At 57.8% G+C, this 17899-nt stretch overlaps 1 protein-coding gene across 2 annotated transcripts in view; it reads left to right on the plus strand.

Moving 5' to 3' along the window:
• The window catches only part of FBN3 (fibrillin 3), a 59058-nt gene that overhangs the window by 35518 nt on the left and 5641 nt on the right, over positions 1-17899 (plus strand). For both annotated transcript variants that reach the window (XM_045045016.1, XM_045045019.1), the window contains exons 41-59: positions 1837-1908; positions 4499-4624; positions 4899-5024; positions 5400-5525; positions 5904-6020; positions 7310-7438; positions 8421-8540; positions 9291-9416; positions 10245-10397; positions 10537-10602; positions 10805-10930; positions 11168-11287; positions 11407-11529; positions 12879-13013; positions 13159-13284; positions 13813-14019; positions 14845-14970; positions 15546-15668; positions 15826-15942. In XM_045045016.1, the coding sequence (XP_044900951.1) occupies positions 1837-1908; positions 4499-4624; positions 4899-5024; positions 5400-5525; positions 5904-6020; positions 7310-7438; positions 8421-8540; positions 9291-9416; positions 10245-10397; positions 10537-10602; positions 10805-10930; positions 11168-11287; positions 11407-11529; positions 12879-13013; positions 13159-13284; positions 13813-14019; positions 14845-14970; positions 15546-15668; positions 15826-15942 (2364 nt within the window). The remainder of the gene's footprint in view (positions 1-1836; positions 1909-4498; positions 4625-4898; positions 5025-5399; positions 5526-5903; positions 6021-7309; positions 7439-8420; positions 8541-9290; positions 9417-10244; positions 10398-10536; positions 10603-10804; positions 10931-11167; positions 11288-11406; positions 11530-12878; positions 13014-13158; positions 13285-13812; positions 14020-14844; positions 14971-15545; positions 15669-15825; positions 15943-17899) is intronic.

Raw genomic sequence — 17899 nt, forward strand, 5'->3', positions numbered from 1 at the left:
ACAACAAGGACGTTCCCACACGCTATGGGCTGAATGTGTCCCCTGCTAAACTCACGCGTTGGAGCCCCGGTCCTCAGGGCGGTGGTGTTAGGAGGAGGGGCCCTGGGGAGGGGATTAGGAGGCCCCCTGAATGGGATGGGGGCCGTTCCGAGAAGACGTGTGTGGGAGGCGATCTCCACCATGTGAGGACATAGCAGGAAAACAGCCACCTCTGAACCGGGAGGTGGCTCTCACCAGACCCCGAGTCTGCCGGCACCTTGGTCTTGGACTCCCAGCCTCCAGAACCGTGAGAAATACGCATCTGCTGTTTAAGCCACCCGGTGTGTGGTATGTTGTCATGGCAGCCCCGTCTGACGGAGACCAATAGTTTCCTCGGGCCGTGGCAACAGATTGCCACAAATTTGGTGGCTTAAAAACCCCAGAAATTAATTTTCTCCCAGTTCTGAAGGCTAGAAGCCCGAAGCCAAGGTGGCAGCGAGGCCGTGCCCCCTCCAGAGGCTCCAGGTTAGAGTGCTTCTTTGCTTCCTCCAGCTTCCGGTGGCTCTGGGCGTCCTGTGTTCCCGGCTTGGAGCTCTGTCCCCCATCTCTGCTTTCGTCTTCCTGTGGCTTCTTCTCTCCAACTGTCTGCGTGTCTCTCCTTTTCTTATAAGGACACCGGTCATTGCATTCAGGGCCCACCCTAACCCAGGGTGTCCGCATCTTTTCTGGATTGCATCTACAAAGACCCTGTTTCCCCAGATGGTCACACTCAGAGGTTCTGGGTGGACATGAACTTGGGGGGCAGTGGGTGTCCATCCCGTGCGGGGCAAGGAGAGGGGATCGTTACTGGGCATTTCTGGGTGGTGGGCCTGGTCTGCGTCCTAGGTAGCAAGAACGGGGCAGACCTGAGCTGTGCGGGCTGGGAGGGAGCTGCAGACAGCCAGCTCTGGTCAAGAGACTGTCAGGACAGATCACATGTCACCCTTGGTTTGGGTGCTGGGACTTAGGTACCTGCTCGGATCTCGTGCACCTGAGTCTGAGGTGCAGGTGGCGTAAGACGAGGCAGAGGTCCATACTAGCCGATGACGCGGGTAGAAGGCCGAGTGACGGCCAGGGCGGGGACCTGGGGAAAGGTGGCAAGATGCCGCTGCCTAAATACCTGCCCATGTCCATCTGGCGGGCCCAGAGACACCTGCTCCACCTGGGGATCGCGGTCTGATAGGCGGCATCTCGGCATTGCCAACGGGATGCAACTAGGCAGGGTGGGCTGCCCCGGGGAGGCCCAGGGGTAGCGCCATCAGCGGCTGGTGCCAGTGTGGCGGGTCGGAGGGAGCCCATGGGAGCCTTCCCTGTGGCCGCCCTGAGTCCTCGAGGCTGGAGTGGGCTCTGCTAGGGAACAGCAGAGGGAACAGCATGTGCAAAGTTCCCATGTGGGATGGATGGACGGTGGAGAGCAGAGCCCCTCCAGACGTGTAATGAAATCAGTGCAACGGGAGGGCGGGAGTCGCTGCTGGAAAGGCAGGGCCGGGGGGTGAAGGTCTTGAAATTCAAACTGAAGAGTCTGCCTGTTCCGGAGAGGGCAGTGGGGTGTGGTCAGCGGCACTCACGCGTAGATGAGAGAGGTCGTGTCTCTGCGTCTCTGTGTTGGAAGGTCACGCCGCGCGGGTGGGTGGCTGCCTGTAGCTCTTCCAGTGCTGGTGAAAGCGGGTGGGAGGCAGAGACTAGTTGTCAGAGGCCGGGTGAGGGCTGGGCTACAAGGGTTGGAGGAGGCCATGGGCGGGGATCAGGAAGAGGAGGGGGTGTCCTGCCTGGGAGCCTGCAGCCCCAGCACCCTCTGCCCTGTCCTCCTTTGCCCAGTGGACTACCAGGTCCTGTGCGGAAACCAGGCCCCCGGCTTCGTCATTGACATCCACACGGGGAAGCCCCTTGGTGAGTGACTGTGTCCCCCTGCTGACAGCCTCCAGGTCCCTCTGTCCCCAGGGCCCTGACCTCCCCCTTCCACCCACCCCCGCCCCATGCCCACACTTCTGCCTTCCCAGACCAGGCCAGGAGTTATGTCCCCAAATAGTTCCCTTTATTAAAAAAAAAAAGTAAGAGTATTTTTATTGTTATTATTCGTTTTTTAAAATTCTGATAACCTACGTATAACATGAAACTTACCACCGTAACCGTTGTTAAATGTCCAGTTCAGCGGCGTCAGGCACGCTCACACTCTCAGGCAACCATTCCTACCATCTGTCTCCAGAACTTTCCATCGCCCCACACTGAGACTCTGTCCCATGAAACACGGACGCCCCTGCCCTCTGCCCCACCCCTCGCTCCCAGCATCTCCACTCTGTCTCTGTGGACGGGACTCCTCTAAAGACCTCCTGTGAGTGGGGTCACGCAGGACGTGTCCTTCTGTGACCGACTTCTGTCACTGCACGCGGTGTCCTTCAGTCCGTCCACATGGTGGCATGTGTCAGAATGGCCTTCCTTTCTAAGCCAAACAAGGTTGTGTGCAGTTTAATCCCTGGAAGGCCACAACTCAGCTGTGTGGTGTGGAACTGATGAACCCACTTCTGGCTGTTTTCATCCCAATAAGGATGTGTTCTCCTTATTTTAAACAACCGGGGCATGGCAGATAAGATCTGCTTCCCCTGCCGTTACCACATCAAACCTAATCTCCTTCACACTCCCAAGGTTCCCATGCTGTATGCCCCGAGGATTTCTAGCTCCTTCTTCGTGCATTTCAGTATACATAGAGGTCCCCATTGAGAATGCACAGCATTGTTTTCTGGGGAGTTTGAAATTTTCTCATTCTATAATTCCCTGCATACTGGTTTACGACTCACTTTTCTCTGGCCACCAACGAGCCGTGAAGACCCAGACAAGTGACTGACTGCAGTGCCCCCCTCTTGTCCTGCTTTGTAGTATTCCACGTGTGGACACGCCCCAGGTCACCAGCCAGCCCCCCATGGATGGGCACTTAGTCTGCTTCTGGATTCCTTTTTTATACAGTTGGCCCTTGAACAGCACGAGGATTTGGGGTGCAGAACCCCATGCAGTTGAAAATCTGCATATAACTTTTGACTCCCCCCTCAAACTTAACTAATAGTCTACTGATGACCAGAAGGCTTACTGATGAGGTCAACGGTAGATTAACACGTTTTATATGTTACAGGTATTGTATACCGCATTCTTACAATAAAATAAGCCACAGTCCATAAAATGTTACTAGGATACCTATATGGAGGGGTGCCTGGGTGGCTCAGTCAGTTGAGCATCGGACTTTGGCTCAGGTCATGATCTCACAGTTCGTGAGTTCGAGCCCCGCATTGGGCTTGCTGCTATCAGCCCAGAGACTGCTTTGGATCCCCTGTCCCTGTGTCTCTGCCCCTCCCCAACCTGGGCTCACTAAAAATAAATAAACATTAAAAAAAAAAAAAAAGGAAAACATTTATAGCACTATACTATGTTTATATAAAAAATACACACAGCTAAGTGGCCCTGTGCAGTTTGAACATGGTGCTGTTGAACATGTGCTGTTTAAGCATCAACTGTATAGATAACAGCTTTTTTGGGGTATAACTCACATACCACACGCCTCGCCCATCTTAAGTACAATTCAGTGGTTTTCCGTGTCTTCACAGAGCTGTGCTGCCATCACCACTAAGTTAGGACATTTTAATTTTTTTTTTTTTAAGTTTATCCATTTATTTTGAGGTTGGGGAGGGGAAGAGAGGGAGAGAGCGAATCCCAAGCAGGCTCTGCACTGTCAGCACAGAGCCCGACGCGGGGCTTGAACTCAACGAACCGTAAGGTCACGACCTGAGCCCAAACCAAGACTGGGCACTTAACCGACTGAGCCACCCAGGCACCCCTACATTAGAACATTTTCATCACGCAAAAAGACACCCGGTGCCCGTGAGCAGACACCCCCCGTTCCCCCTCAGCCAGCCCCCGGCAACCCCTGTTCTACTTTCTGTGCCTATGGATTTGCTCTTCCGGGCATTTTACATCAGTGGGATTGTACAATATCTGTTCCTGCATCTGGTTTCTCCCACTGAGCATCGTGCATTCAGGGCTCGCCTACGTCGTAGCGTGTCCGTGTTTCACCCCTTTGTAAGGCTGGGTTACGTTCCATCATGCGGATGGACCATGGTTCGCTACCCATTCCTCTGCTGACACTTCTGGTTTCTTGCTCCGCGTTGTCCCAGGACCCCTCCCCCACCCCCCCATGTGGCTTCCTGATCTCGCAGGGGCTGTTGACCCCAGCAGACCCCTTGAGGCAGAGGCAGACTCACTGGGCTGCGGCGAACGTGTTTTCAGTTGAGAGACGCTCACCCCCCTCTGTTCTCTGTCTTTCATCCCACATCCTGATCTCTTTCTGGTGTCAGAAAGACTTCAGCTGCCGCAGAATTTTTCCAGTGTGCTCGTTTGTGGCCACCCCTTCTCCCAGACTGCATGGCCCCCTGGCCCAGGGTCCCCAGGTGTTCCCTGGGGCTGGGCTGCCCCTGACGGCCGACGTCCTCCCCAGACATCGACGAGTGTGGGGAGATCCCCGCCATCTGTGCCAATGGCATCTGCATCAACCAGATCGGGAGCTTCCGCTGCGAGTGCCCCACGGGCTTCAGCTACAACGGCGTGCTGCTGGTCTGCGAAGGTGCCACCTGCCCGGCCTCCCCAGCCCTGGGTGGGAGGCTCGTCCCCCACCCCATGCCCTCTGGACAAGTCACTTAAGCTCCATAAGCCTCAGTTTCCCTTTCTGTACAGCGGGGCCGATGCCTTTCCAGGGGCCTCCAACCCACATAACCAGCCTCCCTCTGGTTCCGGCCACTTCCGGAGGGATTCCCCGCTGCAAAGCCCGGGGCAGGGTTGGGGGTTGGGACCTGGCAAGGAAGCCTCCCGCACTCCTGCCTGTCGGTTGTATCCCGCAGACGTGAACGAGTGTGCCGGCGGGGAGAGCCCCTGCCAGCAGAACGCCGACTGCATCAATATCCCTGGCAGCTACCGCTGCAAGTGCGCCCGAGGGTACAAGCTGTCGCCGAGCGGGGCTTGCGTGGGTGAGCGGGGACCCCAGCACCCTGCGGGGCAGGGAGCCGAGGGGGTGGGCTGTGGGACCTGGCGGGCAGGGACAAGCTAGGCTCCGCTCCTGTGACTTGAGTAGGGCACGGCTCCGTCTGGGTCTTTCTCCTCGGCTCTGCCATGGGGTGGTTGGGGATGCCGAGCACCTGTTAATAGGGGGCTTGGAAGGGGGGGGGGATGGGAGCATGGTGCCGGTCTGGCAGCAGCTTGAGCGGGGGCTTCTAGGCAGGTTCCGGCTTCCCCATCACTGCACGCAAGGGCTCGGCAAACGCCAGGCGTGTGTGTGTGTGGGCGTGTGTGGGTGTGTGTGGAGGTGGGGTTCTGGGGACACCACACTGCCTGCCCTCCCCCAGGACGGAACGAGTGTCGGGAGATGCCAAACATCTGTAGCCATGGCGACTGCGTGGACACCGAGGGCAGCTACACTTGCCTCTGTCACCGTGGCTTCCGGGCCTCGGCGGACCACACCCTGTGCACCGGTGAGCGTCCCTTCCTGTCCCCCCCCCCCGGACAGCCAGGCCGCCAAGCCAGAGGGACCTCAGGTGCACATGTCCCCTGTGAGGGCAGTGCTTTCATTCATCTGGTTCACAGACAGACCCAGGTTTGAGTTCTAGCACTTAAGACCTTGGATATATGACCTTTATTCACCTCCTTGTGCCTCGGTTTGCAAAACGAGAGTGATAAATCGTTTCAGGGGCTCTTTCCAGCCACCTCCCCCCCCGCCAGGGGTCACTGCCCGTCCATCCGGACAGGGCTAGGTGCAGGAGAGGCGGGCTGGGTCTAGCCAGGCCCTCAGTCCCTGAGCCGCCTGATGCCCTGGGTGAGCCGGGCGGGGCTTGGGGGCTTTGCTCTGGCAGACGTCGACGAGTGTGACCGGCAGCCATGCGGAAATGGGACCTGCAAGAACATTGTTGGCTCCTACAACTGCCTCTGCTTCCCTGGCTTCGTGGCGACACACCGTGGAGATTGCGTCGGTGAGCCCCTGGGCCGGTGGGCGGGCCTCATTGCTCCGCCCTGAAAAGTGGGTCCTCAGCTTGAGGGCGCCCCTCTGAAATAAAGGGTCTGGCCCCAGGGATCCCTTCAGAAAAACAACCCCAGTGGTCGGTGCTCCCTCTAAAATAGTCAACCACAAAATTTCCCACCCGACCCCACGGTCAGGCGTCAGGAGGTCTCTCGCTAGAGCTTACGCTTAGGGTGACGGCAGCCAGTGGACAGTATAGAGGACACAGCACAGACCTGGGTGGTGTGATGCTGCCACCTGGGTGCAGTGGTTAAAAGCATGAATTCCAAAGTCAGGCAACATGAATTTGAATCCCAACTTTGCCACCTGCCAGCTCTGTGACCCCAGATGAGTTGTTTTACCTTTTACCTCTCTGGGCTTCAGTTTCCTCTTCTGCAAAAAGGAGATTAATAGTAGTACCTACCTATGTTAATATTAGACCAAACAGACAGTAATAACAAGAAATGTTAGCAGAGATGGAAAAAGATATCATATAAAGAGACCAATTCCTTGTGAAGACATAACAACCATAAATACATATGCATCTAACAACAGAGCTTCAAAACATACAAAGTAAAAAATGACAGAGCTGAAAAAAAAAAGATAAACCCACAGTTACGGTTGGAGACTTCAACACTTACCCTCAGTAGGAGAGGGGACAAATAGAAAATCAGTAAGGATAAGGAAGATCTGAACAACACTGTCAATCACCTAGACCTAGTCAGTATTTATAGAACATTCCAGAACACACATCCTTCTCAAGTGCACCTGGACATTTACCAGGAAAACCCATATTCTGGGCCATAAAACAAACCTTAGAAAATTAAAAAGACTTTTAGTCACACAAAGTAGGTCCTCAGAATGTAAGGGAAGTAAACTAGAAACCAGTCACAGAAAGACATCCCGAAAAATCTCCAAATATTTGGAAATTAAACAGTATATTCCTAAAGAATCCAGAGATTGAAGAAGCAATCATAAGGGAAGTCAGAAAATATTTTTGACTTAAATGAAAATGAAAACACAACAAAATTTGTGGAGTTCAGCTAATGGAGTACCCAGAGGCAAATTCATAGCTTTAAGTGCTTGTACTAGAAAATACTGCTATCTGCCTCATTGGATAGTTGGATATACAGAGCCTAGCACATGAATACATGATAAATTGAAGTCCCTGCCATCAACTTAACTTCATTGTGGACAGAGTGCAAGGGAGGCTCAGAGCCCCAGGACTATGGGTGACCCCATCCGCCCATATCCCCTCTGCAGACATGGATGAATGCACCACCCTGGTGGGGCAGGTGTGCCGATTTGGCCAGTGCCTCAACACAGCTGGCTCCTTCCACTGCCTCTGCCAGGATGGCTTCGAGCTCACGGCCGACGGGAAGAACTGCATAGGTGAGTCTTGCCTTGGAGTGGGGAGTCATCTCCGCCAGCCCCTGCTCCAAGTTGACCTGCAGTTCATACTTCCAAGTGATGACGGTTCCATTTCATAATCATGCACTTATTTTAAGGTATAAAAGGAAATACAACTAGCACATCACATCCATGTTTTCCCAGGATTTGTGGTTTAGGGTAAAGCTGTCTTAAAAACCTGAGTTTTCAGGGCACCTGTGTGGCTCAGTTGGTTAAGCGTCCGATTCTTGGTTTCGGCTCAGGTCACAATCTCGCAGTTCATGAGTTCGAGCCCCGTGTGGGGCTCCGCACTGAAAGCACGGAGCCTGCTTGGGATTCTTTCTGTCCCTCTCTGCTCCTCCCCTGGACACACTCTCTGTCTCTCTGTCAAAATAAATAAACTTTAAAAATGCTTTTAAAAAAACCCTAAGTTTATGGGGCGCCTGGGTGGCTCGGTCGGTTGAACGTCCAACTTCAGCTCAGGTCATGATCTCACAGCTCATGAGTTCAAGCCCTGCGTCCAGCTCTGTGCTGGCAGCTCAGAGAGCCTGGAACCTGCTTCGGATTCTGTGTCTCCCTCTCTCTCTGACCCTCCCCTACTCACGCTTGGTCTCTCTCTCTCTCTCAAAAATAAATAAACTTTAAAAAAAAATTAAAAACCCCTAAGTTTTCTGAAATAAAGAATAGTCAAGGTGCTACGTGGATTACACAGAAATCAGGAAGGGGGTCTGTAAGTGGCTTAGAATTAGGGGCCTTGCTCCTTCCCTTGGACACCACATAGCTTCACCTATAACCCCCACTTTAGGACCCAGAATATCCTTCCCAGGCTGTCTCTTTTTTCCCGAGTCTCAACTCTTCCCCTGGACCCAGGAAGACTTGTTCTGGGGCCCTTGGTCATCATGCAGTGACTACAGGTGCTGGTCCCAGTCCCAGGTGAACCCCTGTCACAGGCTGGTGCTGGGACCCCTCGCCTTCCTCTCCCCAGATACCAATGAGTGTTTCAGCCTCGCGGGAACCTGCCTGCCAGGCACTTGCCAGAACCTCGAGGGCTCCTTCCGCTGCATCTGTCCCCCTGGCTTCCAGGTGCAGAATGACCGCTGTGTCGGTGAGTGTCTCTCTGGGCCTCTGTTTCCCCATCTGTGAAATGGGAATGCCAGCTGGGGTCTTGGTGAGGGTGGAGGCGTCCTTAGCACAGCACCCAACACAGCTGTGTACACAACTTCTGTTACGAGGATTATTTCGGATGTTCGGCTCAGGGTCTCTCTCTGGGGCCCGGAGGCTTCTTCATGGATCCTACAAAATGGGCATGGGTGTGGGCTTGCAGGGCCCAGAGAACTCCTCACTCTTGGTGGGTGGTGGTCAGGGACCAGTCTGGCCCGAGTTCCCCCTGGTGTAAGTCCCTGTCTGGGTGACTTTGTACCGAGTCGGCTACTCTGGACCAGTCTGGCCTAGGCAGGTGGGCTAACCTAGATCAGTCTGGACCCTCTCTTCTGATCTATTCTCTCTGGGCTCCCCTAAGTACAGTATGAGCTAACCTCATCCAGCATAAGCTAGGTTTATCCGATCCTGGTTAGCTTTGTACACGGTCAGTCTCTAAAGACGAACTTTTCCTGACCATGACCCCTGTCCCAGAGATACCTTCTAGGAAAGACTCCTCCCCCGCCCCCAACACAGCCCAGCTGGTGCTCTGGCTCACTGCATCCCGAGGGCCCCTGGCCCGTGTCTGTCAGTTCTCGGACCCTCCCGGGCTGGGCTGCCACTCTGTCCGCCCCCTCCTCCCCCGACAGCTGAGGCTGTCCTACCCTGGCAGAGGTCCTGCCTGCACCCCACCTAGCTCGTGTCCCTGCCCCCCCAGACATCGACGAGTGCTTGGAAGGACCCAGCCTCTGCCTCTTTGGCACCTGCACCAACAGCCCTGGGAGTTTCCAGTGCCTGTGCCCACCTGGCTTCGTCCTTTCTGACAACAGGCACCGTTGCTTTGGTGAGTCTGTGGTTCTCTCTTTGAGAAGAGGTGGAAGGTAGGGTGAGAAGAGTGGGGCCACCCCGAAAAGGGGGCTGCAGTTTCCTGCACGGATCTCCAGGAGCTCTGCCCAGGCAGAGGTGCTTCCCGGCATTGGTGGGGTTTTTTTAGTCTAAACAGCCTCTGCACCAGACAAGTCACTTGCACGGAGGGCTATCCTGGTCCAGTCTGGGCTAACCTGGTCTCCTGGGCTTTGGTTGTCCTGTAGTGGCTGCGGTTGCCCTCCGTGGGCTGGCCTCACCTCGGTAGGCCAGCCTTGTCCAGTGTGTGGGCTAGCCTCAACCAATCCGAGCCAGCATCGTCTCTCCCCGGTTAGGGGCAGCAAAGCAGAGGGCAGGGCAACCCAATCAGTGTTTGTTGTTCAGACCCCAACCTGCCCTTGAGGACTTCTCAGGCTGATGGGAGTCCAGGGCTGATGAGGGGGGTCCACGATGATGATTGGGGTCTCATGTCCCAGGTCCTCTGGCTCTCTGGAATCAGTGGCTTCGCCTCTCCAGGAAGGGGCTTTCTGAGCCACGAATAACTGGCTGAGTGTGCTCCCCTTGGCACAGCTGTGGATGTGGGGTGTCACTGGAAGGGATTCCCAGGGGTCCAGCGGAAGCCCCAGGGCTGGCCCTCATTGGCCCGGTGTAGGTCACATGTCCATCTCGGAGCCAATCACCACAATAGGGGGGGTTCTGATTGGCCACTTGGTAGGGTCTGGGCCCCCCATTCTCTGGGACCGGGGTGATGATCAGGGCACTACTGATGACCTTTCTAATGTTTCCCTTGGGGGGGGTCACCCCACAGACACGCGGCAGAGTTTCTGCTTCACACACTTTGAGGCCGGGAAGTGCTCTGTGCCCAAAGCTTTCAACACCACCAAGGCCCGGTGCTGCTGCAGCCAGAAGCCTGGCGAGGGCTGGAACTACCCCTGTGAGCTGTGTCCTCAGGAGGGCAGCGGTGAGCTTCCTGCCCTGTCTGACTCCCCTTAGATTCCGCCTGCCGGCCCACATCTGTTTGGTTTCCTACACACGCTCGGGGGGGCTCTAGGGGCCGCAGCAGCCCCCGACCCTCACCCCCTTCCCTTCTTGGTGTCCAGCTGCCTTTCAGGAGCTCTGCCCCTTCGGCCACGGGGCGGTCCCAGGCCCGGATGACTCTCGGGAAGGTGAGCCCCTCGCCCACGGGCCAAAGGCCCCTCGCAGCCGCCTAGCCCTGTCTGGGCTCTGTCTGTCCCCCGTTCCCAAGTCTCAGGCTCCCTCCTTGCCCAGTGGGTGGCCCGGACCGCACCGGCCTGGAGGGGAGGAAGAGACCCCCGAGTGTGGCCGGGGTGTGACCGATGCCGTGTCTGGCACCCCCGCCTCCCGCAGACGTGAATGAGTGCGTGGAGAACCCCGGCGTCTGCACTAACGGCCTCTGCGTCAACACCGATGGGTCCTTCCGCTGCGAGTGTCCCTTTGGCTACAGCCTGGACTTCACAGGCATCCGCTGTGTGGGTGAGTGACCAGCCCGCCCACGCGCCCGGAAGGAAGGAGCGGAGCAGACAGGGCAGAGGTCAGTTGCCCACTCAGGCCAACCCACTGAGCACGCGCATCCCGCGTGCAGCCCGGAGTTGCACCAGATCAGGCCCATGTGGTCGGTGGCACTCAGGGGGTGCGGACAGGATAATGTGGAGATAGCGAGGGCGGGAGGCTCTCTGCGGGTCCTGACGGCTCCCTTCCCCCCTACCCCAGACGTAGATGAGTGCGCCGTCGGGCACCCCTGTGGCAAAGGCACCTGCACTAACGTCATCGGAGGCTTCGAATGTGCCTGCGCCGACGGCTTTGAGCCCGGCCCCATGGTGACCTGCGAGGGTACGACCCTGCCTGCCTCTGGGCTGTGTGATGGGGGGCATCGGTGGCTGGCCTGAGGGCGGGGGTGTGGATCCCACAGGCAGACCCTGCCCAGCCCGCCCCTCCCCTGGCCTCCCCAGACATCGACGAGTGCTCCCTGAACCCCCTGCTCTGTGCCTTCCGCTGCCGCAACACTGAGGGCTCCTACGTGTGCACCTGCCCGGCCGGCTACGCCCTGAGGGAGGACGGGGCCATGTGCAGAGGTAGGATGTGCAGGAGAGGCGGGCGGGGCCCCGGGCTCCCCATACCTCGATCCTGGAGAAGACAGGGAAATGCGAGCCTGTGCCCAAGGGGGAGCACCAAGAAATGGAGTGAGGGCAGCACTGAGGCAGTGAGGTGCGGTGGGTGCTCTTCTGTGAGTGGTGCTTCTGTCGTCATGAAAATGGGGTCTCCGGTCTTAGCAGGCCAGTGGTTCTGGTGGCCTCTGCAGTGGCTGCTGGGCTCGCCCTGAGCTGAGTAGGACCGTGAGGGCTCTTACTGTGTCTCCCAGGGGACATGTGGTGGTGATGCCTGAAGACCTTTATTTTTCATGTTTTTATTTACTTTTAAGAGAATATGAGCAGGGGAGGGGCAGAGAGAGGGGGATAGAGGATCTGAAGCTGGCTCTGTGCTGTCAGCAGTGAGCCCGACACAGGGCTCGGATTCACCGACTATGAGCTCATGACTTGAGACAAAGTCAGACACTTAGCCGACTGAGCCACCCAGGCTCCCCAACAGTTTTGTGGTTTTTTTAATGTTTTATTTATCTTTGAGAGAGAGAGAGAGAGAGACAGAGCATGAGCAGGGGAGGGGCAGAGAGAGAGAGAGAAGGAGAGACAGAATCTGAAGCAGGCTCCGGGCTCTGAGCTGTCAGCACAGAGCACAAGGCGGGGCTCAAACTCACAGAGATCATGACTTGAACCAAAGTTGGATGCTCAACCGACTGAGCCGCGAGGCGCTCCCTGACAGGTTTTTAAAAAACGTTTATTTATTTCTTTTGAGAGAGAGAGCAGGGGCGGGGCAGAGAGAGAGGGAGAGAGAGAATCCCAAACACGGTCGGTGCCATCAGCTTGGAGCCCAAGGAGGGGCTCGAACCCGCGAACCATGAGATTGGGACCTGAGCCGAAATCAAGAGTCAGATGCTGAACAGCTGAGCCCCCCGGGCACCCCTGGAGACAGTTTTCATTGTGACAGCTGGGTGTGGGGGCTGCTGCAGACGTCGAGTAGCCAAGGATACTGCTGAATATGCTACAGCACACAGAAAGACCTTCCACCACGAGGAAGTCTCTGGTCCCAAATGTCCTTAGTGTCGAAGCTGAGAAACTCTGCGCTGGGACTTGGTCCCTCCAGGGCTGTCTCAGGGTTAGCATTCCAGGGACCATGTTTAAGGCCGGACGGATTCACTGACCCTGACGTGGGCAGGGGGACGCAGGTGTTGGGACAGTCCCGACCCCTCAGCTTCGTACTTTCGGGACCCAAGGGCACAGAGGGAAATGGGACCTGGGTCCCCACGGCCTGCGGCCAGGCCACGGGGCGCCTGACCTTGGCCCCCTCTCTCCCTGGTCATCCGCAGATGTGGACGAGTGTGCGGACGGTCAGCAGGACTGTCACGAGCGGGGCATGCTGTGCAAGAACCTCATCGGCACCTTCGCCTGCGTCTGCCCCCCAGGCCTGCGGCCTCAGCCTGGCTCCGGGGAGGGCTGCACAGGTATGGGTGTGCTTGGGGGTGCAGGGCCCCCCCAGGGGAGACGAGTCAAAGCAGGAGAATGTGGCGGGAAGGGAGCGTGCAGGGTGAGGGGAGGCTGGCTTGCGGGGCTCCGGCCTCCCCACCGGCCTCATCCCTCCCGCCCCAGATGAGGACGAATGCCACGCGCAGCCCCGCCTGTGTGCCAACGGCCGCTGCGTCAATACCGCGGGCAGCTTCCAGTGTGACTGCGACAGGGGCTTCCAGCCCAGCCCCGCTGGCACTGAGTGCCACGGTGAGTGTGGCCACGCACGACGTGTACAGCTCTCCCAGGCCAACCCCCGCCCCCGCCCCATCTCAGCCATGCCCCTGCCTCGGCCTGGAGCCGCAGGCCAGCCCCCTCGAGTCCCCACCAGCCTCCTCTTCCTCACCCAGTCCAGGCTCCAGCCTGTCCTGTCCACTTCCCTGGATGTCCTCCATCTGCTCTGTCCCCGCTGTCTGTCTGTCCGGCCCACTGCCACTCACACCTCCTCCCTAGTGTTCCCTGGCCCCCGTGCTGCCCTTGACCGTCCGTGCTGTCCGCGGCCACAGGCGTCTCTTGACCCTACGGGTCTGCAGCTTCTGCCTCGGCCTCGGCCCCTGGAGGGCATCTGACAGTGCTAGGTGACAGCGGTCTGGAAGATTGCACCCTGCGCCCACGCACAGCTGTGTCGGAGGCACCTGGGAGCCCTTGCTAGACTCTCGGTGCCGCCGGACCCCGGGGGGGAAGGGGGCCCTGGACGGCAGGTGCCTGCCACCCACCCGCCTGCCCCGTTCTCTGCAGACGTCCGGCGGGGGCCCTGCTTCTCCGAGGTGCTGCAGGCCGCGTGCCAGGCTCGCTCGAGCAGCGGTGAGGCCGTCACTAGGGCCCAGTGCTGCTGTGGGGGCGGCCGGGGCTGGGGGCCCCGCTGCGAGCTCTGTCCCCTGCCTGGCACCTCTGCCCACGGGACCCTGTGCCCCCACGGCTCAGGCTACACCGCCGAAGGCCAAGGTGGGTGGGGCGTTTGTTCTCGGTCGTGTCTGTGTCCCAGAGGGGGCTGGGGTGTGCGAGCCAGTGCGAACCGGACCCCGTTTGTTGCTGTGCGCGTGCATGAACTCGGGCGAGCGGGTGAACAGGTGTGTGAGCCGATGTGTGTGTGTTCTTTGTTCTCTGCGGGCTCATCGGGGAGTGTGTGAAAAAGGGTGCGGACCGGTGTGCATTCACTGGTGTGTGTGTTGTGCGTGCCGGCCGCATGAGGAGCATGTGCCGGAAGGTGGGTCCGTGTGCTTTGGATTCCAGCGAGTTCCACGAGGGCGGGTAGGTGTGCGAGCGAGTGTGAGTGACTGCGTTCACGAGTATGTCTCCTCCAGCGTGTCAGTGAGGGTGGGACAGGTCACCCCAAGCGAGCAGCGGTGACCCCCAGGTCTGACGAGGGTGTGTCTGGCGGGGGGGGGGGGGCGGGGGAGACAGAGGAGCCGCGGGACGTGTGTCCCTGTGATTCTGCAGGAGTGTCGGCCTGTGGCTGGCGTGCAGTGTGCGTGTACCTCTGCCTGTGCTTCTGCATTTGTGTGCGTGTGCCCTGAGGTGTTGCAGTGAGGCTGCGGGAGGGCGCGTTCCCCCTGCCAGGTGCCCTCGGGGGGGTAGCGAAAGGAGCTTCATTAGTGAGTCCGGGGCGGGACTCGGGGCGGGACTCGGGGCCTCGGGGAGGGGTCCCTGGGGTCAGGCGGGGCAAGTAGAGGCTGGCCTCGCCCGGGGGAGAGGGCTGCCGGCCAGAGGGTGGAGGTGTGCCCCAGGGACCCGAGGCGGCCAGCGCCGCTGAGCCCTGCTTGTCCCCAGATGTGGACGAGTGCCGCACGCTCGCTGACCTCTGCCCTCACGGCGAGTGCATCAACAGCCTCGGCTCCTTCCGCTGTCGCTGCCAGGCTGGGTACGCGCCGAATGCTGCTGCCACAGCCTGCCTGGGTGAGCCTCCCGCCCCCGTCCCCTGGCCCGGCCCGGCCCGGCCCCGCTCCCTCTGCACAGCACCTGGCCTTCGCTTCCGGCCGAACCCAGGAAGCAGAGCATCCCCAGTCCCGCCCCCAGCCCCGACCTCATTTGGGCAACTTTCCTCCTGTTACTTTGTGCATCCTAAGATTTTCGGTTTCGTCGTGTAGCAGGTGTTCATCGAAGTCAGGGGTCAGCAAACTCCCTCCAGCTCAAGGGCCTAGTCCGGCCCTCTGCTTCTTTTTGTTATTAAAGTTTTATTGGCAGCCATAGCTATTTGGTTTCCTCTCCCTCTGTGGCTGCTCTCCTGCCACAGAGGCAGAGCTGAGTAGTTGGAACCAGAACCATGTGGCCTGCAAGGGCAAACATGTTTAATCTCTGGCTTTTTACAGAAAAAGCGTCCATTCCTTGTATAAGCCCATAGATTCTGATTGGTTCGGGCCTGGGAAGGAGGCCTCAGCAGGACCTGAGTGGAGACCCCAGCCCCTGACCCCCTGGGGGGGACATCCGTCTGACACCAACCCCCCCCACCCCACATGCTACCAACCCTCTAGATGTAGACGAGTGTGGCCAGGCGCCCACGCCGTGTACCTTCCTCTGCAAAAACACCGAGGGCAGCTTCCTGTGCACCTGCCCCCGAGGCTACCTGCTGGAGAAGGACGGCAGGACCTGCAGAGGTGATGTCCCCCCCCCAGGCCCTGTGGGGCTTCGTCCCCCACCCCCCGGGGATGCCCCGGGCACATCCCCGGCCGCTCACCCCCGGGTCTTTCCCCTGGGAAGCCCCCGGCCCCGGGGGGGCCCTGCCCTGAGCCCGCGGGGACGTCTGTGCTGCAGACCTGGACGAGTGCTCCTCCAGGAACCACAACTGCCAGTTCTTCTGTATCAACACCGTCGGCTCCTTCACCTGCCACTGTCCCCCCGGCTTCACCCAGCACCACCAGGCCTGCCTCGGTGAGTCCTCTCACCCCGCCCAGCCCCTGGCACGTGACGCTGGCCTTCGCTCACTTGTTCTCCAAACAAGCGACAAGCCCCCCGTGTGTGCCAGACGGCGGGGACACAGAGGGGGTCAGAACAAAGCCCCTGCTCTGTTGGTGCCCACATCCTGCCAATGCCTAGGACTTCGGTCTCCTTCCTTGCCCTAGGGACCTGGGAGGAGGAGTCCCTCTGACCTCAGCCCAGGACGCTCACCTTTGCCCCTGACCGGTCCCTGATGGGTCTCTCTTCTACGGTCTCACGGGGTCCAGAGCGGAAGTTGGTTCCGAAGCCAGAGTTGCAGGGGCAACTGTCACTCCCATCGCTTTTTAGGGTCTCGTGGCCTGGGAGAACCAGACCTCCCCTGGGGGCCAAGCCCAGCCATGGGTGGCCCCATTCAGGCTCCCACTGGTCCACTCAGCCCATACCTACTGAGACCTACGGTGGACCAGGCTGTGCTCTGGCCCGGAGGTCTTTGGACTCCAACCCTCAGGTCAGACCTGCCCAGCCCCCTACTTGCTTCTGTTAACAAAGTTTGGTCGGCACACAGCCACGCCCATTTATTTGCATAGGGTCTGTAGTCGCTGTTGCGCTAAAATAACAGAGTCAGAGCCAAGTCGTTGCCACAAAGTCACACATACCTCCTAGCTGTCCCTCTACAGGAGCTGTTTGCCTCGCCCTGTTCTAAACCCTGAAGGTGCAGCAATGAACACAGGAGGCAAGCTTGCTGCCGCCATGGGCTGTCCCTGCTAATAGGGACTCCAAATAGACACAAACAGCAAAGGCGCGCCTCGGTGGCTGAGTCAGTTAAACGCCTGACATCGGCTCAGGTCACGATCTTGAGGTTCGTGGGCTCGAGCCCCGCGTCGGGCCCTGTGCCGACAGCTCAGAGCCTGAAGCCTGCTTCGGATTCTGTGTCTTCCTCTCTCTCTGCCCCTCCCCTGCTCCTGCTCTGTTTCTCTCTGTCTCTAAAAAACAAATAAACATTTAAAAAAATTTAAAAACAAACAAACAGTAAGCTAACACCATAGCCTGTTGGAAAGTGATGCATGGCATGAGAGAAAGATAAAGTGAAGCAGAGTAAGGAGATCAGGAAGGCTGCAGGTTTTCCACTAGGGATCAGGAGAAGCCACATCCAAAGGGACTTTTGTACAAAGAGCTGACAGAGGTGAAGGAGGGAGTCACATGCCCGTCTGGGGAAGAGCCTTCCAAGCCTTGAAACGAGATGCGTTTCTCTTTTTCTGCACATTCAAGTTATCTTCCCTGCTTCCTAAGATGAGCACGTTTAATGTGGCATCTGTATGAGTTTGTAGCTGTTTGCACGTACACATGCGGGCCCGTGTGCCAGTGCAGACACCCAGCAAGCTCCCGTGGGACTTCTGTCTCTGGAACAGAGTTGAAATTCTCAGCCAGGCTCCCCACTGCGTAGTTACCAGGGATTGAGGGCTCCAGATCATTCATGATTCACATCTGTATAGCCTATACTCCTGGTGGGTGGTCTGAGGCTAACTAGATCAAGGGTCTGCAAATTTTTTCTGTAAAAAGCTCTAAGATTGGGGCGCCTGGGTGGCTCAGTCAGTTAAGCAACCGACTTTGGCACAGATCATGATCTCACGATTCGTGAGTTTGAACCCTGTGTCAGGCTCTGTGCTGACAGCTCAGAGCCTAGAGCCTGCTTCAGATTCTCTCTCTCTCTCTCTCTCTCTCCCTCTCTCTCTCTCCCCCCCCTCTCTCTCCCCCTCTCTATCTCCCTCTCTCTCTCCCTCTGCCCCTCCCCAGCTTGCACTCACTCTCTCTCTCTCTCTTTCTCTCTCTCTCAAAAATAAATAAATAAACATTTAAAAAAATAGCCTTGCCATTTTAGGCCAAAAGCAGTCACAGACAACATGTCATAAATGAATGGGCATAGCTGTGTGCCAATAAAATTTGTTTACGA

The sequence above is a fragment of the Felis catus genome, chromosome A2 (assembly GCF_018350175.1).
Source record: "Felis catus isolate Fca126 chromosome A2, F.catus_Fca126_mat1.0, whole genome shotgun sequence".
Classification (NCBI taxonomy): Eukaryota; Metazoa; Chordata; class Mammalia; order Carnivora; family Felidae; genus Felis; species Felis catus.